Source organism: Mastigoproctus giganteus, chromosome 10 (assembly GCF_048544385.1).
Source record: "Mastigoproctus giganteus isolate SK-2022 chromosome 10, ASM4854438v1, whole genome shotgun sequence".
Lineage (NCBI taxonomy): Eukaryota > Metazoa > Arthropoda > Arachnida > Uropygi > Thelyphonidae > Mastigoproctus > Mastigoproctus giganteus.
This window is the reverse complement of record NC_143584.1, coordinates 88,031,564-88,055,523: the sequence shown is the minus strand read 5'-3', so window position 1 is coordinate 88,055,523 and position 23,960 is coordinate 88,031,564. Positions and strand designations below refer to the sequence as shown.

Here is a 23,960-nt window from a genome sequence, read left to right as displayed (position 1 = left end):
ATGCTAGCAGGTCAGCTTTATCCTTGGCTGAAGTGATAACAGAACCATCTGGTTTAGACAGAGGTGGGAGCAGAAATGGGCAAAAGTTGTGGCCAATAGCTTTGGCAAGAGACCAGAATGCTCGGCTAACATTAGGTCAAGAAGCAAGTTTTCTACCCTTAGCCTGTTCAAACTCTAGTTTGGACTGATTAATAACTGCTTTACAATTGTTGCGAGCTTTGGTGTAGGCAGAAAATGAAACTGAAGAATTAGAAACAAGCCAATTACGATATGCAACATTCTTCTCTTGAAATTACCTTATTGTTAGGAAAGTTGGACTGAAGGAAGTCAAGTTGCAAAGAGAGGAAGTCAAAGAGCTCCAAGTGGTTAGTGGAGTTGGGAGAACGGTAGAGACAACAGATGAATTTGACACAATGAGGTAGAGAGATTTTAAGCCAGAGAAGATCAAAGAGAGAAGATTCCAAATTGCCAAGTCTCTGACAGGGAATATCAGAACGGACATATGCACAAGTACCATCTTTGAGGCGAAAGGAATCATACAGCAAATAATTTGGGCATCGGAGATGAGCAGTAATTGAATCAACCGATAACTGAGATTCTGTCAGAAAAAGTACATGGGGTTTGGCAGACTGCAAGTGGAAATGGACATCGTTGGGATTAGAATTGAGACCACGTATATTTGTGAAATGAATTAGGAAGTGCTTGGGAGGTTTAGATCTTTTCGCAGATAAGTTTGCTCTATTAGTTTGACAATTCATGGTGTATTCAATAGTAAGAAAAAGTGGGTGGGACATGCTGTATGAAGTAATGAAATTTTTGGATATGGCATGCACACGGTAAGAATATACCCAGATCCTTGACATAACGTGGCCTCGACAATGCTCCCCGCATACACACTACTCAGACTCCCTGCAGTCACTAACTGGCAGAGTAGAGGTAGCAAGATTATACACTATCTGATCCGGAAGCCTTCTACAGAGTTTCCAATAGATTCTGTCTGGTGTACTAACTAGCGGCCGGCCTGCGAATACCGTTTTAGAACTGTATCCTCGAAATGTAAGGAATATTGGATCTTGCCACGGCGTTCATCATGATGGAAGAGATAGGGAAGGGTTGACCGGAACTTAGCTCTAGAGACTAAACATGGGTTCCACCACTTCAAGCCTCCAATAAGCAAAGTGGTGGTATTTCACCGGTTGACGAGAGTCATCTACCACCTAGTACGGCCTAGTAACATAGAAGGGCGGCGGTCCTCCATGTGGTGTGAGCGCCACACCTCGACCCCTGCTTACGTTGGTTCACACCTGGGTGGTCACCCACCATGTACTTGTGCATGGAGGTTATACCCAGGATTACTAACAGTCCCACCATCGTGAAGGTGCAAGCAGAGGATTTGGCTGTCACAGACCGTCCCCACTTCGCCGAAATTGGGTCCACTTGACTTGAGTGCCACCCGAATATCAGTTCCATCAGCGTTTTAGACTCCCAGGTAGCAAGTACAGCTTGTCTGGCATATCTGAGAGAATGTCTGTGACAACCTCAAGGACCATTAGATAATACATAATTCACTATCCTTCCCTTCTTCTAATTGCTAAGTAATTCTCTATCTACTCAACATGTAAACTATTTTTTTGATTTCATTAATATCTTATTTCTTAGGAGTAATGATGGAATTTTGTATGGAATCTAGTCTATATGAAAGTAGATCTGTTTTATTGGATTTTAACTTACTTATAATTCTTTATGCATAACTAAATTCACTTAATAATGATTCCTGTGGATTAATTAGTATTAGTCATATTGAGATTAATTTGTTATGAAAAACTTTTCCTTCACTCATCATATTACAGGGGGTGATTACAGTAGTCTCAGACCATCTGATGATGTTCCCATCAGCAAATTCTAAATAGGAGGCATTCCGGGAAATAATTGTAGAATTTACTAGGCTTTCCATACCAACTAAGAAATACTGTTCCAGGCTTAGAGGATGTCAGGTGAACTGATAAGACTTGTGGCAGAGAAGAAAAATGCTTGGGATGCATAAAAATTATTAGCTTATACTGAAGCTCGTGGTTGATTACAAATCGGTATTCATGTCACAAAGGAGGTTAAGCAAGCTAAGACAGATTGCGAGAAGTCTCTGGCACAGAATGCCAAAAAAATCGGCAAAGGTTTCTTTACTTACATTAAAAGTAGAAGGAAGGGGATGAATCACATTGGTCCACTTGATGTCAATGGTTTAACTGTTGATGATCCTGCTTAGGTTGCTGACAAACCAAATAGGTATTCTGGATCTACATTCAACCATGAGAAGATCTTTGGAGAAATGAAAACCAGAAGTTCGTCAGAATTTAACAGGGAGCCAAATGGTTTTGTGATAACTAAGAGGAAAGTGGAAGAGAAATTCTTGAAGCTTAACATAAAAATGGTACCTGGGGTGTGTGTGATCTATCCAATTATATTAATGGAAGCAGCAAAGGAGGTAAGCAAACACTTAGATATAATTATGAGAGAATCTTTGGATTCAGGCGAGGGCCCTCTGGACTGAAAATGTGCAGATGTACCCCCCAATTCACCAAGTGCGGGTGGGATCAGGAGGTGACATGAGTAATTACAGACCTTTACTGTTAACTTAACTTATGTTCCAGGGATAATAATGGAGTTTCTGTTTAAAGAAATAATATGGGACCATATAGACAGGAATGCAATTATACTGTAGTCACAGTATGGATTTGTTAAGGAATGCTTTTATGTGGTCAATCTGATTGAATACTGTGATGCAGTAACAAAAAATTTGGATGCAGAAAAATAAAAATAAATTTGATGTCATATATTTGGATTTCAGGAAAGTTTTTGATACTCTTGTATATAAAACACTGCTATATAACTTGTAGCAAAGTAGCATTAAGGGCAAGCTACTGCTCTCAATAAAGAAATGGTTAAATGGGAGAGAGAGAGAGAGAGAGAGAGAGAGAGAGAGAGAGAGAGAGAGAGAGAGATTGTTAATGGACACTGCTCTTCATGAACTAATTTTATTAATGGAATATTTCGGTACTGAGCCCATTGTTGTCTATATTTATTAATGTTATTGATGAATATATATGAGGCTTAATGTCTAAGTTTGCACATGATAGAAAGGTTGGCAGGGTGATTTTCAAGGCAGCAATCAAGATCTAGAAAAATTCGAAAGATTGGCTGAGAAATGGTAGTTAAAGTTTAACATTGAAAAATGCAAGATGCTGCGTATGGGTTGCTGTAATTTCCAATTAACATGCCAACTGTGTATTTGTATTTATACTCAGGATAGTGGGAGTAATTGTCAAGTCAGATAAGAAGTTGCATGAGCAATGCAGACTGGCTCCCAGGACAGCTCATGAGGTTTTGTCAATGATATACTGGTACTTTGCTAGCTAGGATAAGGTGATTATCCCATTGTATAAGGCAATGAATGGTTAGACGACATCTTTAGTACTGCTTACAGGTCTGAAGGCCTCATTTTTGGAATGATGTAGATCTGCTGGAACAAGTGCAGAGAAGGGCAGTGAGATTGGTGAAGGAAACTAAAGGGTAGTCTTACCAAGAAAATTCACTTATGTAAAGTGCAGCATCTGAGACTAGGCACCTGTAAGGAGAACTGATTGGGGTGTTTAAGGCTTTGAATGGCTTGAGCAAACTCAATGCTGATGGCATTCTTCCCCATGGCCAGATTACCCACATGAGGGGGGGGTAGCATGAATTCAAATTGAGGAAGGATGGCTGCAAGATAGATGTGTAGAGGTTTGTCTTCAGCTAGCCGTTGGTTGATTGTTGGAGAAAACTTCCATCTGTTATGAAAATGGGTTGTTTGAATAAATCCAAGGAAGAACTAGACAAATTGTTGGAGAGGAAGGACAGATGATTTGGGAAGTGTTGGGTTTTTTTTTTTTTTTTTTTATGCTGATGCTTAATAAGCTTACATTCTTACATAATATGCCACTACTACTACTACTGATAATAGCAATAATATCATAATTTTGCTACAAAGTAGGTTTTCTATAAATTTTGCTAATATAAAAAAGGAAACTACTACTAGTGACTCATTATTAGCAGTTACTACTTAAACAACTGATAAATAATTATATTGATATTTACTGTAGGATTATTTAAAAAATTATTTAAAAGAAGAATATGAACAGATTGCAGAAGATGAAAAATTAATTAGTCAGTATCGAGATGACACAAAAAAGATGAGGAATCAAATTGAAGAAATCAGAACAAGGTAAGAATAATATTATTTAATTATATTTGTGCTCCAGAAAATTGACCGCTTAACTATGTTTAAGTGTATATTTATATATTTTTATATAAAACCTAAGGGTTATCATAAATTTAAATGATCTAAAATAGCTAGTGCCTGATGTTTTTAAAGTTTGTGACATTTCTGTTGCTGACTAAATTAGTTACCACTGAAATTTAAATCTGATAAAATCTTATTGCAAGGAAATTGAATTATTCTGTTATAATGATTGTTTGCTTAAAATTGTTTTAGCCTGTTAATAGATATATTTTGGGGAGATATTTTTCTCCTTTTCAGTTGAAAGCATTATAATTTTTAATAGAGAAATCAAGTAAAATAAAAACTCTCCCTTGAAAGGTACTTTCAATTATGACCACATCTCTTTAATACTAGCTAACTGAATTGAGGTACACACATCAGCTCCAAAATAAAAGTAAGTAAAAAAATTGTTTGATTTAGCAGTTCATTCAAGTGTTTGTTGTCACTCAATGCTACAAATCATCATTATCAGTTTTTTGTTTTCGTTCTTGTGAAAAATATTGAGGTTATGGTTGCATAACTTTAAAGACAAGCAATAATGTTATTGGAAAAAAGTTTTTTAAAGATTAGAATAGAGTGAAATTGTAGGAAATTTTAAAACATTCACCTTGATATGCCGGTGATTGTCCCCCAGCACGCACACACACATGCATCCAGAGCACTTACTTAACTTACCAGAAGTCGTATCCAAGTTTGCAAAAAACACAGGTTTGTGAAACCTTGATAGTTGACCAGTTTTTTTTTTTTTTTCTCCCCAATGCTTAAATTGGGTATTCTTAAGTAGCTAATATAGAAATGCATTGTAAAACCATATACAAATGCAAATCAATATAAAAGTAAAAGAAACAAAAAATTAATTGCTTGATTTGCTGAGCTATTAGCAGCAAAGCTTCAGTTCTGTTTATAGCTTGGTACACACTGAGGTTAGTTTATGTACATGGAATAAATTAAATTTTTGATAAAATTTTGGGTGTTCTTTTGATTTACAGCTCAGCCCAAAAGTAACTGTTTGCTTTTAGCTATGAATTCCAGACTTTTGCTTTTCAACCATGATTTATGAAATTTTGAAATGTTCAGGATTTCAGAATCCCTTGGTTCACAACATGGAAAGTGAAAATATCATGGCTTTCTTTTTGACACATTTTTAAAGTCGCAAGCCCCTCTACGCATGTATGTCACACTTTGCAGGCCACCACAAGTGGGTAGGTGAGGTAAGCATCACTTATGGGTGGCAGTTCAGGAGGGCACCAACAAATTTTTTTTGACATATACAAGTTTGACCTCTGTTTAACGAACTTCTTTATAACAGAATTTTTCTATTTAGCAGTATTTTTGAATTCCTCTTGGTAATTACATTTAAAATAGTTTATGTAGAACGAAGAAAATTTCCATACAATGAACAGATTACGAGAGACTTAACTGGGAATGCATTGCTCGTACCTCTGGCCTTCGGGCAATTGGTGCTGCTGCTGAGCATGACTTAAGGGATTAACATTCACAAAACCTATCCAGCTGCCTGTCTCACATACCCAGAAGTCGTACTGGTCATCTGATTGGTTAACGTTTACCAGTTATATCGATTGTTCATGAAATAGCATTAGCTTAATAAGAAATTGGCCAGGACCAACCACATAGGACGTTATGTGTGGGATGTCAAAAAGAGGTTTGCTATAAAGAGCTTTGACTCTAATTCATTTGAAATAAATACAGTATGTAAATATGCAGACTTATATTAATTTGCTTATTATCTGGGTTTGTTTCATATTTATATTTCACAGTTACATAACAGTTTGTTTATACTAATATATTTCAACTTTTTCTCAAGGTAAATATTTTTTTATAATGAAAAATATAACAATGTGAAACTTATTTGTTAGCATAAGCTTTGATTCTCTATACGAGTTAAATTTTTTAACATTGCTTATAAATATCACAAAACTTACCTCCTAATCCATATGGTTAAAAAATATGAAGAAAAAATTAAAAAATAAAAAAAAATCCCTAAGGGAAAAAAGAGTGCACTGCTTTCTCTTGGGGAATATTTTAATAGGTTTTAAATTCCCAATTTAATTTCTTCATCATATTTTAACCATACAGATTAGGCGGTAAGTTTCGTTATATCTATAAGCAATGCTAAAAAAAATTGAAATGAAAAATATAACTTAAAACTTGTTAAAATTTCTTTATATATGTCAGATAGAAAAAAATTACCTGAATCTTACTATAGGAAAAGAAAATCTTTGCAAGAAGAACATATATGTATATACATGTTCCCTCTGTATGGCGGCTCCTAGGCATATGCCTATCTCCACCTAATGTATCTGTGATAGAATACAGAATCTCTATAAAATGGGACCAGTGGCATATCTAGGTATCATTGTAAGGGGGGCATGGCGACCAGGCTTTTTGAGGTTTGTTTGTTTTTTTTAGAATGCCTCCTGCATTCTGTTTCTTTCATTTCTAATTTTTGGTTAAGGGGGCATATGCCCCTGAGCCTGACATAGTATTAATGTGTGTTTGTGTATGTGTTAATCAATGTACTGTAGTATGTGTTGCTTATGTCGGGCCACTTTGCCACCAGGGAGCAGCTAGCATCTGAATATCTGATTCCTGGCGCCCAACCTCCACATGTGGAGCCGGGCCTATATCAGTAGTCTGTGCAATAACACACACAATCCCGCTTCCACCAGTTGGTGTACCATACCAGTGGATGCCTGCAATCTTGTACCCAGGTCGCCACACCAGAAGAAAAAAATAAATAAATAAATAATCTCATACAACTTATAAGTTGCAATACCCCATACGATATGAAATCAAGTGCAAATCATGAAGTACTTACAAACTGTTCCTAGTCACCATTCTATGACTGGCAATAGTCACCAAGTTCCTTCTTCTAGTAAAGGCTCAAATACAAAACTTCTGTAGTGCATTGAAATTACTAGCCATGTAGTTTTGGAACCTGCTCCATCAGTTCTTGCCTCTCATCAAAATAATATGGACATGCATTAGCAGAGGCATACGATGCAAGAAAGCATATAATGCTTATGCAGCATCAGCTGAAAAAAAAACCCTCCCATTTCACCCCTCTATTCATTCCAAATGCCTGTCCAGCTCAGCCTTAAATTTATTTAGGCTATCAACTTCCACAACAAAAGATGGAAGTCTGTTCCACCAATCAACTACCCACTGGCTAAAGGCAAATTTCCGCACATCTATTCTACAACTGTCTTTCCTCAATTTGAAACTGTAGTCCCTCGGGTTCTTAATCTGAGCAAGAGGAAGAATCCCATCAGCGTTTAGCTTGCTCAACCCATTCAAAGGCCTTATACACCTCAATCAGATCACCTTCGCAGGTGCCTACTCTCCAGGTGCTGCAATTTGCAGAACTTAAGCTTTCTTGGTAAGAGCACCCCTTTGTTCCCCTCACCAATCACAGTGACTATTAGTCTCTAATCCAAAATAACACAACTTGGATTAGAATATAAGACATGATCATGGAGGGATAGAACCATTTCCCAGCAGATGTACAGGTAATATACCTTACATCAGGTATAAACTTCATTGTAGCTTTACTATTCTCACTAGCAATCCATCTTTCTTACCATAAGTTATTTGTAAAATAATAAGAGAAGTTTACCTCGATGTAGTATGTAGAACACTTCCGTATGATACTCTCCAGAAATTAAAATGAAAAAATCGAAAAACTTACATAGAATAACAAATAATTTAAAAAATAATTAAAATCAATTTAACAAAATAAAACTCAATTTAGCACAATTAAAAATCAATTTAACGTGGTTAAAAATAAGAAAATTAATTTAAAGAATTTTAAGGAAGGAAAATCATTTTGTAATTTTTTCGTTAAATTCTTTAAATTAATTTTCTTATTTTTAATTGCTTTAAATTGATTTTTAATTGTGTTAAATTGATTTTTAATTATTTTTTAAATTATTTGTTATTCTGTGTAAGTTTTTCGATTTTTTTTTGTTTTAATTTCTGGAGAGTATCATACGGAAGTGTTCTACGAACTATATTGAGGTAAACTTCTCTTATTATTTTACAAATATCAATATCAACGTAGAACATATTGAGCAGTACAGCTCTGGTTCATATTATCTTGCCATAAGTTATATAAATGCTGCAGTATTTTTGTTTTCCCTTTCTTAATATCACTGTTGCCTTGGACACTAATTCCCATAAAAGTTGATGGAATTTGCTTCCTCAGAGCACATACTAGCCTTCTCTGTATGTAAAGGTCTATAGATAGTACCCCCACCATAACTTGCATGCCTGAAATATGGCTAATGGCATAAACCTCTGTAGAGATAACAATTTATTCCTAAGTTTATTCATAGTCACTTTGTTGTACCATATTCCAGCTGCATAAGCAACTATAGTAAAAAGACAGACTTATAGTTGAGCACCAAAGTCTTTTTCTATAGGCCCCACTCTAATCTTGTAATTCTCACGACCACAGACGTAAAACTTTATTTTCTCTGTAATAATAACAATATGGGGCATGAAGCTAAACTGGTCATCTGTTATGACTCCTAAATATTTAGTTCTAGAGACATATGGTATTTGTTCTCCATTAATCAAAACTCTAGGTGGTCCACAATTAAGATTGTGGTTAAAAATCATAATTACTGTTTTCTTAGATGAGATTTTTAATTTATTAATAATAGCCCAATTTTCTAGGTCCTGTAAAAAGGTGCAACTACTTCCTCCAGAATCATCCTAGATCTGCTTGTGATGCAAATAACCAAATTTTCTGCATACACTATCGCGTGGCAGTGTGCATGATTCCTAGAGAGCCAGTCATCCAATACTAAGTTCCAAAAAAATTGGACCCAAAACCAAACCTTAGGGACACCCTCTATATACCCTCCTACTGTATGACAGATGTTGTGCTTTAACTTGAATCCTCCGATTTGAAAAGCTATATCTTCCACAACAAAAGATGGAAGTCTGTTCCACCAATCAACTACCCACTGGCTAAAGGCAAATTTCCGCACATCTATTCTACAACTGTCTTTCCTCAATTTGAAACTGTAGTCCCTCGGGTTCTTAATCTGAGCAAGAGGAAGAATCCCATCAGCATTTAGCTTGCTCAACCCATTCAAGGCCTTATACACCTCAATCATTAGTTCCTAATGACTTGATATAGTTGGAAAGTGCATCCAAGCTTCCTAAGGACACCTAAAACACTCTCTCTCCACAGAGAGTTGAACCACCCCCTCAAAATCAATAAACACTGTCATATTTCTTTATTGATTTATTATGGTATTCCATCAAATAATTTACAGCATCCTCTGCAGATTTGCCCTTTTGAAATCCATACTGATTTGTCTTTTCTAAATTACAACAATCCACCAACTGTTGTATTCGAATCAACAATAGTCACTAATACAGCTTGCCTAGATTTGCCAGCAAAGATATAGGTCTGTATGCTCTGAGATCAGTCACCTGAAATATGGCTAAGGACATCCTCCAAAAGACACCCTCTTTTGGAGAAGGACACCCTCCAAAAGATACCTGTTATACATGTTTAGAAGAGCAACTGGAAACAAATCATACATCTTGACTATAGCTACATTTTCAACCAAGTCTTGTCCCGACACTTACTACTATTCAACTTAACTTAGACACATTTAAATTTAATTCTTCAACAACAGACAAGTGCTCATCAGTGCTGTACTCCTCATTTTCTCGTTGAATACCAACCTCTAATATATTATCATTTCTCTGGTCATCCTCTGGAAATAAGGTATCAACTATAGATTCCACTGTAGAGACCCAGTTTATTGTCTTATCATTCCCCTGAATGCCCACAGAAGAGACAATTAAATCAATATTTGATTCTCCATTTAATGTAGAAAAAGTACAAGGCCTTCCTGGTTGATTGTGTACAGCCAAGTTATGTGCAATTATAAATTCTTCTAACAACCTTCCACGAACATCACCATGATTACTGGCCCCAGGTGCCAAGCGTTTCTGTGGCCAGGTGATTCTTGTGCATCTATAGAGCATTTTTCTTCCCAGCGACAGTTTTCCTTGTTCCTTTTTTCTCGTATTATTAAAGTTTTCTGTTAAGTAGCTCTACTTTCTTAAAAGCACTACAAAGAGAGCCCAGAAGAAGGAAAGTACATTTTTCTTTAATTCAATACTCAACTAACTGTACTAATCTCCACGCTTGCCCACCAAATGGCACTGCTCGTGCCTCCCCTTGGCGGGGCCAGTAACCTGGGTGGTAAAAATAAATCCCCGGGGCCAAAAGGAGCCATCATGGATACAAGTGGTTATCCTCCTTTGGAACCATTGAGCTCAAGATCAGAAATTCCTGACATTGACCATGACACCAACCAACCCAAAAGGTTCGTAGGGAAGCACAATGTCATGATGAATTACCAAATTTCTTGGTGATTCATTCTCTATCCTCCAAACCTGTGGGAAAATTATCACCATTCTTGATTCAAAAATGTTTGGAATCAATTGCTAGATCACCAAAAATGGTGAAAAGTCTAAAATCTGGAGATCTTCTCATTGAAACAGCCACCTTAAAACATTCTGAGTGGCTCTTAAACACAACATAATTTTGTGGGTTCACAGTATCAGTTACTCCCCACTGAACCATAAATTCATCAAAGGGTGTGATTAGTGAGTGGGACCTAATTACAGTCTCCGAAGAAGAACTACTGCAAGAACTCAGTAGTCAAAAAGTAGTAAATGTGAAATAGATTATGACTAAAAAAAAGATGGAAATCTCACTCCAATGAGATCCATCATTTTAACATTTAGTACGGGAGACTTACCATCCTCAATTAAAGCTGGCTATTTAAATTGTCGGATTCGACCATACACTCCAAATCCCATTTGCAGCTGGTATGTAGAAGTGAAGCAATATGTCCCAACTGCGGATCTAAAGAGCATTCTCAAGCAGACTGCATAATCACAACCCATGTTTGTCCAAACTGCATAGGGAGCCACCTAGTCTTTTCCAAAATCTGTGAACCTTGGATAACAGGAAAGAATTCAAAAATAGAAAATAAAGTCATGTTTCCTGAGGCATGTAGGCAAGTTATGTTGAGCTTACCTAGTGGATGTTCCTATGCAGCTCGCACTCAGAACTTCGTTTCTGCTGTAGCACAAACAGAAGTTTCAGTTCCGCCTAACATTTCTCTAGTGAACTGGTTGAAATCTACATGTATAACCACTAAGAAAAATAATCCTCCAAGGAAAATTACCGAAGCAACAAATACCCTAATCAGCATCCCTAGTGATACTCCATCAGTTCCATTTGAAAAAGATAAACTAAAATCTGACACAGGTTCAAAACAAATGGAAACTTCCACCAACAGTATGGAAGTAGATGAGCATTTAGATAATGAAGAGCCCATTTTGGAACTCCATGCAAATGGCACCATGGATTCTGTGTGCTCCTATTTCCCGAAAAAAGATAAAATAAAGCAAGGCAGACCGAAATGCTCCACGTCTAAAAAACAGTCAGACCAATCCGCCACAACTAAACTTAAATGAATCTAATATCATACAGTGGAACTGCAGAGGACTAAGAAGCAATTCTAACGACTTAAGAGATTTACTAATTCAATACAATCCGATAGGAGTATGTCTACAGGAAACTTTCTTATCATCTCAAGCTTCGCCAAAATTTACAAACTATACAATGTACAGAAAAGACATGATCTCGGAGTCTTCTGCTTGTGGTGTGCTTGGAAAATCAAACATACCATCCAAGCAAATTCAGTTACAAACTGGTCTATAAGCTGTGGCAGTACGTATTTCAATCGGTATATCAATAACCCTAACTTCTATATATATTTCCCCTTCTCAACCATTTTCAAATACAGAACTTGATAATCTGGTTATGCAACTATCATCTCCAATCTGCCTTTTTGGTGACTTCATTGGCCACCATCCATTATGGGGTTCGCCTGCGATTGGCACAAGAGGTAAATTAATTGAAACATTCACGAATAATAACAACCTAACTATACTAAACTCTGGATCTCCCACTTATATTCACCTACCTACAGGATTTTCTTCTACAATAGACTTGTCAATCTGCTCACCATCAATTCTTCCAAGCATGACATGGTCAGTGATAAACAATCATCTAAACAGCGATCACTTTCCAATCCTTTGCTCATTACAAACACGGGTAGCTCCAACTCTCGAGCACCGATCCACCTGGAAGTTCAAGAAGGCAAACTATAGGAGAGCTACTCCACCCAGGTCCAGTTAGACAGGAGTTATGTTCAGCAATATCCAATTGAAGATGTAACTACCAATCCCAATCAGATACTAACTGCAGCTAAAAATTCAATTCCAAAGTCACGACCTCACAAGTGCTCAAGAGCAATCTGTATTCCGCCATAACAACTGGTGGAATACAGATTGCTCTGATGCCAAGCATGAGTTTCCATAAGTTTCCTAAGACCAGTAATCTAATTGAATACAAAAGACTAAAGCCAAAGCAAGGCAGATTAGGCGAAAAGCCAAACATAACTCCTGGATCTCATTTGCCTTAAATCTCACAGAAGGCACTGACTTGTGACTCATTTGGAGAAGAATAAAAGCACTAAATGGAAAATTCTCTCAACCACACTCTCCAATACTCTGCTGGAATGGGATAGATCTATCTGCTTCTGCTTCTTACTCCTCCTTTTAGCGCATCAAGGCAGATGGCGAACACTGCAAAATTAGCTTCTCCACACAGCTCTCACTTCCATACAATCAACCATTTAATTTAACAGAACTTAAGGAATCCTTAAATAAATCTTCAAATAGTGCTGCCGGCCCAGATGACTTACATTACAATTATTTCAAGAAGACTTACATACCCTACTGATCTTCTATAACCAGATCTTCTCAGAAAATGCTTATCTGCTTTCCTGGTATCATTCCTTCATATTTGCCATACAAAAACCAGGCAAAGACCCTTCTTTGGTTAAAAATTATAGGCCAATATCTCTCACAAGCTGCACGGAGAAAATTTTTGAAAGAATGGTACATACAAGGCTTACCTGGATCTTAGAAGCAGAGAATCTTTTAACAGATCCACTCTTGATGTCCTTATCAAAGCTGAATCGAATATTTGCAATGCCTTTGTCTTAAAGCAACATCTAGTCATGGTCAATTTAGATATTGAAACGGCATTTGATACTACCTGGCGACATGGTATTATTATGGACCTTTATCATCTTGGACTAAGGGATCATATCCCTAAGATAATTCAGAATTTCCTGCACCACCACCACTCTTTTCAGGTCTGCTATCAGAACATACTATCTACATCCCATATTCAGGAAGAAGGAGTACCACAGAGATCTATAATCAGTGCAACACTATTTGCAATTCAAGTCAACAGCATAACCAGAGACATCCCCAAAACTGTGGAGGCTTATATGTATGCCGATGACCTCGCTATCTCCTGCCAGTCACAAAGCATGAACATCAACTCCAACTTGCATTAACAGAATTGAATCCTGGATGTCACACAACGGATATTGACTAGCTGAACAGAAGTCTACCACCACTCACTTTTGTAAGAAACATGCTCTTTATCCCCATCCTGAACTACAGCTAAACAATAATCTGATACCAATAGTAAACAACATCAGATTTCTGGGCCTGATATTAGATAGTAAGCTTAACTTCCAAGCACATATTACATACCTACGAACTACTTGTCTAAAACAGTTGAACATGCTTCGGTCAATCTTATCCATGTCATGGGGAGCTGATCGATACTCCTTACTTGACCTCTACAAGTCTCTGATCCGTTCGTGCTTAGATTACGGTTCGCGCTTATCAACATACAAGTTAGTGCAAACGCATCATATTAGTATGCGGCTAAACTCTGAATTAGCAAAAATATGCAAAAGCAGCATCGTTTAAGTTATATCTCATGTTGTGAATACCTTCACAACGAGTTGCCATGATATTGCACTACTTTGAATGAGTAACACTTCACCAAAAGAGAAGACTGTTGTTACTTATTCTCAGGGGATACCACCACCCAGACAACACCGTTTCAGGGCTATTTGGCTCTTCTTCAGTGGGTAGGGATGGGTAAAAGATAACAAAACAGTTATGAAGTATAACCCCACAATATGAGAGATACCTGATGGTGTATAATATAAATTAAGACTGAGATACGTTAAGGGCTTTAGCCTCAGGCTGCGAGAGATTTAGACAACATACAAGTTAGTGCAAACGCATCAATCAGTATGCAGCTAAACTCTGAATTAGCAAAAATATGCATAAGCAGCATCATTTAAGTTATATCTCATATTGTGAATACCTTCACAACGAGTTGCCATGATATTGCACTACTTCGAATAAGTAATGCTTCACCAAAGGAGAAGACTGTTATTTATTCTCAGCGGATACCACCGTCCTGACGGCACCGTTTCAAAGCTATTTGGCCCTTCTTCAGTGGGTGGGTAGGTACCCTAGTGATGCAATGATGACAAAACAGTTATGTGGAGTTATTATATTGTGGAATTATACTTCATAACTGTTTTGTCATCACATCACTAGGGTACCTATCCATCCACCGAAGAAGGGCCAAATAGCCCTGAAATGGTGCTGTCTGGGTGGTGGTATCTTAGAATAAGTAACAACAGTCTTCTCCTTATTCGAAGTAGTGCAATATCATGGCAATTCGTTGTGAAGGTATTCACAATATGAGATATAACTTAAATGATGCCACTTTTGCATATTTTTGCTAATTCAGAGTTTAGCTGCATACTGATATGATGCGTTTGCACTAACTTGTACGTTGTCTAAATCTCTCGCAGCCTGGGGCTAAACCCCTTAACATATTTCGGTTATCCCTTATATGACTCAACTAGGAAAAGCACATTAGAACAGCTAAATGTCATCCAGCACAGTGCTCTGAGGACTGTGCTGGGAGCATTCAGGACTTCTCCAATGCAAAGTCTTTATATTGAAGCCCACCATCCTCCATTATATCTTCATAGGAAAACATTATTGGTTTTCTACACTTCTAAGATCCAGAGTCTTCCATCACACCCCAGTTGGGAGTATCTTTATCACACTCGGTGGGATTCTTTCTATGAGAATAAGCCTCATGAATATTGACCTGCCTCACTTGTCAGAGACATAAGATCTCTGACAAGAAATATCGATCTAGCTGATATTTTTCAGAACACAACTGCACCTGTTACACCTTGGACGTATGTTTCTGCCTCCCATGATACACATTTTCTCCAGTGGGGGAAGAATGCATGCCCCCCTACAACATCAAACAGTTGCACTCAGCTGATGCTACTCTTAACTCCCATGCCTGTAAAATATATACCGACAGATCAAAAACTGACAGTATGGTAGATGCTGCAGCTCTTTTTCCTTCATGTACAATTTCAGCCACACTACCGTTAGCATGCAGTGTCTTCACTGCTGAACTTTATGCCATCAAGTTAGCACTTAGTAAGATTATTGAACTTTCCATCTCACCCACAATAATTTACACTATCTATGCCATAAGGAAGAATTTCTCCTCTTCTCATCCTACATTCATTCTCTGCTATTTTCCTGCAGCTTGTCCAATCAGTCAGCTTTTGCTGGATCCCTTGGCCATTCTGTCATCCTGGGAAATGAAAGTGCTGACTTTGCTGCTAAACATCCTCAACCTGCTCTCTCACAACATCCTCACATTCCATACACTGATTATAAGTCTATTATTCATAAAGCATGTTACAACAACTGGTTACAGATCTGGAAAAGTAACACCAACAATAAACTTTACCAGATAAAACAAGAACCAAAGCTGTGACAAAAACTGTGGCTTCTGACAAAACAGTTAAGTGGAAGTGGTGTTGGCAAGGCTGAGAATTGGACATACGCATTATACCCACCTCTTCCTGTTATTGGGAGAAAACCCATCCCAGTGCTCATTCTGTAAATCAGCTTACGGTCTGCCATTTTCTGCTTTATTGTCGCTTATATTCAACCATCTGGTCAAACACTTTTCAATCACTTTCCAGGCTTAACGTATCACATGGTTTATCTCATATCCTAGAAAACGATGCAAATTTGAAAAAATTTTAACATACTTAAAATGTATTGGCCTATAAGAGTATATAATTTAACAACTATAAGAATATGATCATGCAATTAAACTATGAATAGACACAATTTAGCCTCAGTAGCCCTTGTGTCATTAAACCCCATAACAACAACAACAACAACCATGATTACTATGCCAGAGAATAGATTTTGTATCTGCACATACATGGACACCCTCCTCTGCACAGTGGCCACATGACACAGTTTTATGTGTGCAGAATTGTAATGCATGTCTTGTATAATATCTTCTTTACTCATATTCTTGGATATATCATACACTAGAATTGTAGGATTATTCATTTTAGGTTTGTCATATTTAAATCCCAATGTTGCAAAACAGTCTGAATCTTCTATTTTATGCATGTCATTTCTATCATTGGTTTCCAACAAAACCCCCTGGTTCTTTATCACCGTCCTATTACATATTTTAACTTCTTTAAATTTACTATTTAGAGTATTTGCCACCACTTCCTTTACATCTTGACTATTCTGATATTCAGAAGTTTCAGCAGCTCTCAATAGCACTCCATTCTGTTGAGTTCTGCTTTTAATTATAGATGCTTCTTAACCTGTTGTGGGAGACTTTTCATAAAGCTTTACCCACCAATCTTATCTGTAAGTAACCTTTCCAAAACTTTATCAGCATAAGTCGACAACTGATTCACCACCTGGTTTTGCAAGGGTTGTCCCATCACCAGACTGTCGAATAGGTTAACCCTAGCTTGTAGCTCCTCCACCTTAGCCTTTAGTTATCAATTGTCAATGCCATCACTACAGTATCCATATCAACCCATTCTAATACATAATTGATGCTGCTTTAGTTATCTTATTCCCTTTTTTGTAGTATATTCAACTACTTGCTTTTTTAATTTAGTAATAATTTCGTAATAAAAAGTACCCTCGTATCTACCTCTCTGACCATCAAAACTACTTGCCAGTATATTACTAACTTTAGCACTAATATCATCCTGCTTTAAATCACCTACTATAGACAAAATATTTCTCTCTCAGTCTACTTCAACACTATTATTTTCTTCAGGGACCCTGAGTGCCAAGCGATCTTTCTAGTGCGATTATCTAGTGTTTTTCCTAGTGCAAGTACTAGTGCTTTCTTAAACCCTCCACTGCTCGCAACGTCACTGCTTCAATGCTAGCAACATTACTGCCAACCCCGTTTGCAACATTACTGCCAACCCCGTTTGCAACATTACTGCCAACCCCGTTTGCAACATTACTGTTAACTCCGTTTGCAGCATTACTGCTATCACTAGCAACGTACTGCTCTCCTATTCTTCTGATCGCTTGGTCACTGGTTGGCACCACTCCTGCCTCCATATGGTGGGGTCGGTAACCTGGGAGAAGGAAGCCCCTCTCCTGGGGCTGAAAGGAGCAACAATGGATTGCAACGAATATCCACCACTAGAGCCAACAGGCTCTCAACATACTGACACTTGTAGAAGGGAACATGATCTAGCAAATCAGAACTACCAGCTTTTCTGATAATGCATTCATTATCGACTCAACCATTAAGCAAATTGTCTCCCTTTGTCATTCAAAGATGTCTTGAAAATTCAGCAGGAACACCAAAAATGGTAAAATGACTGCAGTCAGGAGATCTATTAATTGAAACCAAACAGCAAAGACACTCTGAACTGTTATTGAAACTTTCAACTATAAGCAGAATCCCAATCAAATCACATCGCATAATACACTGAATTCCTCAAAAGGAGTAATAAGTGAGTGGGATTTATTAAACATCACCGAAGAGGAGATAGTTACGGAATTACAAGAACAAAAAGTAACACAAGCAAGGCGAATCATGATCCGGCAGGACGATAAATTAGTTCCTACGTGAAATATCATATTGACTTTCAGTACACCAAATTTACCAAACTCAGTGAAAGCAGGCTATCTGCACTGCCGAGTCTGTGCATACATTCCAAATCCCTTAAGATGTTTCAAATGCCAAAAATTCAGTCATTCTCAAACAACATGCAGAGGTGAAATTACATGTCCTAATTGTGGTTCGAAAAATCATTCTCAAACAGATTGTACTGCAAAATCTCCAGAGTGCCCAAATTGTAAGAGAGATCACCCAGCTTATTCAAAATCATGTGATCTGTGGAAAATGGAAAAAAAGATACAGAAGTTTAAGATCGAAAACAAAGTATCATATCAAGAAGCAAGAAGGCAAGTCAAGGTAACTGTGCCAAAACGCAGCTATGGCTACTGCTACCCAAAACTGTCAAGCTGTTGTGACTCAAACAGAGGTGTCAATCCCACCTAACACATCCATTGCAGAATGGGCACGATCTGTACTATTGACAAATCAGTCCACTAACAAACCTGTTTCAATCGACGAAATAAACAATACCCCACTCTTGGTTCCATCTAAAATTACATTGATCGATAAAGTACAAAGGAAACCACAAAGGCAACACTCCACTGAATTGCAACAACCAAATTCAAGCAGCATGGACAGCGAAGCTGTAAATGCCCAAGAAGAAACAGCCCTTGATCTTCATGCAGAAGATGACATGGAGACTGGATGTTCATTTACTGGAACTGATGATGTAGAAGGGAGTACAAAATATGGACGCCCTTATTTTCCAAGAAAGGATAAGACTAAACATGATGGTCAAAAGCAAACTGCTCCCTCTTACAAGAAACAGGTAGAATCATCTTCCCTCTCTAAAACCAAATAATGAAGTACATTGTGCAATGGAATTGCAGAGGTTTACACAGTAATACCGATGATATATACGATTTGATCTCACGATATAATCCTGTAGCCATTTGCTTGCAAGTGACTTACTTGAATCCATAGGTAACTTATTCGATTGAACATTATACAGCCTATAGAAAAGATAGAATTTCTTTAAGCCATGCACACAGAGGAGTTGCAATCCTAGTGGATTCTAAATTTCCAGCAAGAAACATTCCGCTTCAGACCCACTTAGAAGCCATTGCAGGTCGTGTAGCAATGGGATAAACAATAACTGTAGTCTCATTATACTTTCCACCTAACAATATTTACATGTTGAAAGAATTAGAAGATCTTGTAAAACAAATACCATCTTGTATTTGTCTTCTTGGTGACTTAAATGCACATCATACACTATGGGGATCTGCTCACATGGATAATAGAGGGCACTTGCTAGAAAAACTCATAGACCAACTGAACCTAACATTGCTGAACACTCGTCATAACACCTACACTCATCTCCCCACAGGATCTATGTCAGCAATTGACTTATCTATTTGTTCCCCTGAGTTACTTTCTATTATAGATTGGACAGTTTCAAATGATCTTCACAACAATGATCATTTCCCAATTATATGCAGTATTCACACAATGCGGACACGCAGACACCTTGCCCTGATCATTGGGTGTTATGGAAATTTTCCATAGCAGATTGGGAAACGTTTTCTGTTTCCATCTCCTTTGATAGTGGACTAATGTGATTAGTGGAGTCCCTCAGGTTTCAGCGTTGGGTCCTTTGTTGTTTTCTGTATTTATAAATGATATTCATGGTGGTATTTCAGGCTTAATGTCCAAGTTTGCAGACAATAAGAAGGTTGGAAGAGTTAAGGACACTAATGACAGTACGCTGCTGCAACAGGATCTAGAAAAGTTGAGCAGATGGGCTGAGAGGTGGCAAATGAAGTTTAACATTGACAAATGTAAAGTACTACAAATGGGAAGCAGTAACCCCAGAGTGACGTATCAACTCTGTGGTACTACACGGACAGTGGTAGAGAACGAAAAGGACCTGGAGGTAATTGTGCAGGCAGATATGAAGTTTTCTGAGCAGTGCAGACGGTCTGCAAGTGTAGCTCATAGTGTCTTGTCAATGATATATAGGAATTTTTCTAGCAGGGATAAGAAGGTGATTATCCCCTTGTATAAGGCAATGGTCAGGCCACACCTTGAGTACTGTATACAGGTCCGGAGGCCTCATTTTAAGAAGGATGTAGAGCTGTTGGAACGAGTACAGAGAAGGGCAACAAGATTAGTGAATGGAACAAAGGGTTGCTCTTACAAAGAAAGGCTTAAATTTTGCAAATTACAGTGTCTGGAGACTAGGCACCTACGAGGTGATCTGATTTAGGTGTATAAAGCCTTGAATGGTTTGAGCATGCTCAATGCTGATGGAATTCTTCCTCTTGCTCAGAATAATCACCTGAGAGAGCATAAATTCAAATTGAGGAAAGATAGATGTAGGATAGATATGTGGAAGTTTGCCTTTAGCCAGCGGGTAGTTGGTTGGTGGAACAGCCTTCCATCCTTTGTTGTGGAAGTTGATAGCCTAAATAAATTTAAGGCTGAGCTGGACAGGTATTTGGAATGAACGGAGGGGTGAAATGGGAGCGGGTTTTTTTTTTTTTTTTTTGGATGATGCTGCATAAGCTTGCTTTCTTGCATCATATGCCTCTAGTAATGCTAATGCTAGCCAATTTATACAACTAGGGTCCAATGATGATGTCACTGAGCACATTACTAAACAAATACTAGCAGCAGCTTCCAAAGCAATACCACGGTCTTTTGCTTTCAAACACAGAAACCTTAAACACTGGTGGAATGATGCTTGTACCATAGCGAAAAAAGAAAAAAATAAAGCCTGGAATCTGTTCCGTAAGTTTCCGACCACCCACAACCTAATTCAGTTTAAAAGGCTTAAGGCAAAAGCACGACAAATTAGAAGACAAGCCAAAAAAGAATCATGGATACAGTTTGCCTCCTCTATCACAAAAGTTGTTATTTGTTATTTGGTTTTTAGGAGCATTAGCAACTAAGGCCATATTGCTCCAGGAATATGCGGTGGTCATTCCCTGACCTTTCCGCATCCTCCGTATTTGGTGGTGACGGGCTCGAACCCCGGTCTAATCAAGAAGTGTGGGCTACGCACTGCTGCTCCTTCCCACCTGGCTACAGAGGCGCCCTATCACAAAAGACACTAGCAGTAAAATTATTTGGAAAAAAAATTCGACAACTAAATGGCAAATATTTACAGGTTTCTGCTCCAATTTTAACCAAGAACCGACAAGTAATATCTTCACCACAAGAAATAGCCAACACACTTGCAGAGACTTTCTCTGAAACATCCGCCACTACAGCTTATGATACTTCCTTTCTACAAATCAAAACCATAGCAGAAAAATATAAGATAAACTTCCAAACTACCCAGTCTCTAGCCTACAATCAACCTTTTTGTCTTTTTGAACTCAAAACAGCATTAAATAGATCACCTAATAGCGCTTCTGGAGCTGATGGAATCTTTTATCTAATGCTGAAACATCTAAACAATATAGCTTTGAATTTGCCAATAACATTCTTTAATCGGATCTTTCTTGAAGGTACAAAAAAACAACTACCTGGCATCACTCCGTTATTTTAGCCTTTCCCAAACCAGGAAAGGATCAATCACTCCCACAAAATTACCGACCAGTCTCCCTCACCAGTTGTCTGGGTAAAAGTCTAGAAAGGATGATACACAGACAACTTCCCTGGGTTCTTGAAACTCAAAAGCTGCTAAACAACGATCAGTTTGGATTCCGACAAAATAGAGCCACTTTGGATCTCAGGGTGAAAGCAGACACTAACATCCATAATGCTTATCTGAAAAATGAACATCTTGTAATGGCAAGTTTGGATATTGAAAAGGCTTTTGACACAACCTGGATTGCGGGGACATTTACCGAAATTTATTCAAAACTTTCTCCAAAACAGAACTTTTCAGGTTTGTTATCAAACAGTACTTTCTCGTATCTATACGCAAGGGCGCCTCCATAGCCAGGTGGAAAGGAGCAGCAGTGCGTAGCACATGCTTCTTGATTAGACCAGGGTTCGAGCCCGTTACCACCAAATACGGAGGATGCGGAAAGGTCAAGGAATGACCACCGCATATTCCCGGAGCAATATGGCCTTAGTTGTTAATGCTCCTAAAACCAAATAACAACAACAACAACAGTATACCCAAGAAGAAGGTGTCCCACAAGGCTCAATACTTAGCACTACTCTTTTTTCGCTTAGGCTGAACACTATAACCCATAACATTCCCAATACTCTCGAATTATACATGTATGCCGATGATCTCACTCTATCTTGCAGTTCAAAAAATATTCATACTATTGAAAGACAGCTGTAACTCTCCATAAATAAGCTAGAAATATGGACACAGCAGAATGGATATCGTATGTTAGAACAAAAAACAATTGCAATTCACTTCTGCAAAAAATGCAAGCTGCATCTGGAACTTCGGCTAAAAAACCACCTGTTACCACTCTCCAGTAATTTTCATTTCCTAGGTTTAATATTGGACACCAAACTTAACTATGTTTCTCACATAACATATCTCCGAACTGTTTGTTTAAAGAAACTAAATATTCTTCGGTCTATTTCTGCCATGAAATGGGCTGCCAATAGATACTCTCTTCTACATCTGTATCGTGCTCTTATCAAGTCTCGCTTGGATTAAGGAGCTGTTGTCTATGACTCGGCTAGGAAAAGTGCACTAACCAGACTGAACACTATCCAACACAGTGCCCTTAATACTGCACTAGGAACCTTTAGAACATCCCCTATCCAGATTCTGTATGTAGAGGCATGTGAACCTCCACTTCACCTTAGAAGGAAAATGCTGCTCCTTAATTTTGCAGCCAAAATTCAAAAGCCTTCCAGCCCATCCTGTTCGACCTTTTCTTCTCAACCCTGATTGGATCACATTCTACAACAGCAAAATTACTGAAAATAGACCCACTGGTATTCGATTAAAAGAATTGATACATGCCTGGGACATAAATTTTAACAATATGCTTCAAGAGAATGATGTACCTGATCCACCTTGGTCTGTAACTCTCCCTCACTGTGATACCTATTTTCAGCAATGGGGAAAGAAATCCTTGGCAGATGAAAGTATTAAACAGCTGCATAAATGCCATGCCCTCAACAATAAAATTAACCCTAGAAAATATAAACACTTTCCACAATACTAGCAGTATAATATACACAGATTCCATGAGTGCAGTGTCTGCATTAGACAATAAACTTTCAATATCGCATCCCATCATAAAACAAATTTTTTTCTGCTTAAACCACCTACGAAGTAAGAATCATGCAGTGATATTTTGCTGGATACAGGGCATTCTAGGATCACAGGTAATGAGAGAGCAGACCAGGCAGCCAAACAACCAGTCAGTACAATACCATCACATTACCAAGTACCATATATAGATTATTCGAAGCACATTAAAAAAATTTATACTTTTCAGTGGTCTGAAATCTGGAGGTCACAAATGAACAACAAATTGCTTGAAATCAAAGAGAAACCAGCACTGTGAAAATTTAGCTTCAGGCAAAGCAGACAGGAAGAGGTGTTCTAGCAATATTATGCATAGGGCATACACATCCAACCCATATATATCTTTTACCCCAGGGGCTCACATCTGGTTGAGTTTGGCGCATTATAGCCTTAGTTGCTAATGCGCCAATAAAAACCAAACAAACAAACAAGCTCACATCTGGTGAGTA

At 37.9% G+C, this 23,960-nt stretch overlaps 1 protein-coding gene across 2 annotated transcripts in view; it reads left to right on the top strand.

Moving 5' to 3' along the window:
- LOC150079140 (vacuolar protein sorting-associated protein 11 homolog) overlaps positions 1-23,960 on the top strand; it is a 697,977-nt gene that overhangs the window by 523,187 nt on the left and 150,830 nt on the right. For both annotated transcript variants that reach the window (XM_090382204.1, XM_090382205.1), the window contains one exon: positions 4,137-4,258. In XM_090382204.1, the coding sequence (XP_090238330.1) occupies positions 4,137-4,258 (122 nt within the window). The remainder of the gene's footprint in view (positions 1-4,136; positions 4,259-23,960) is intronic.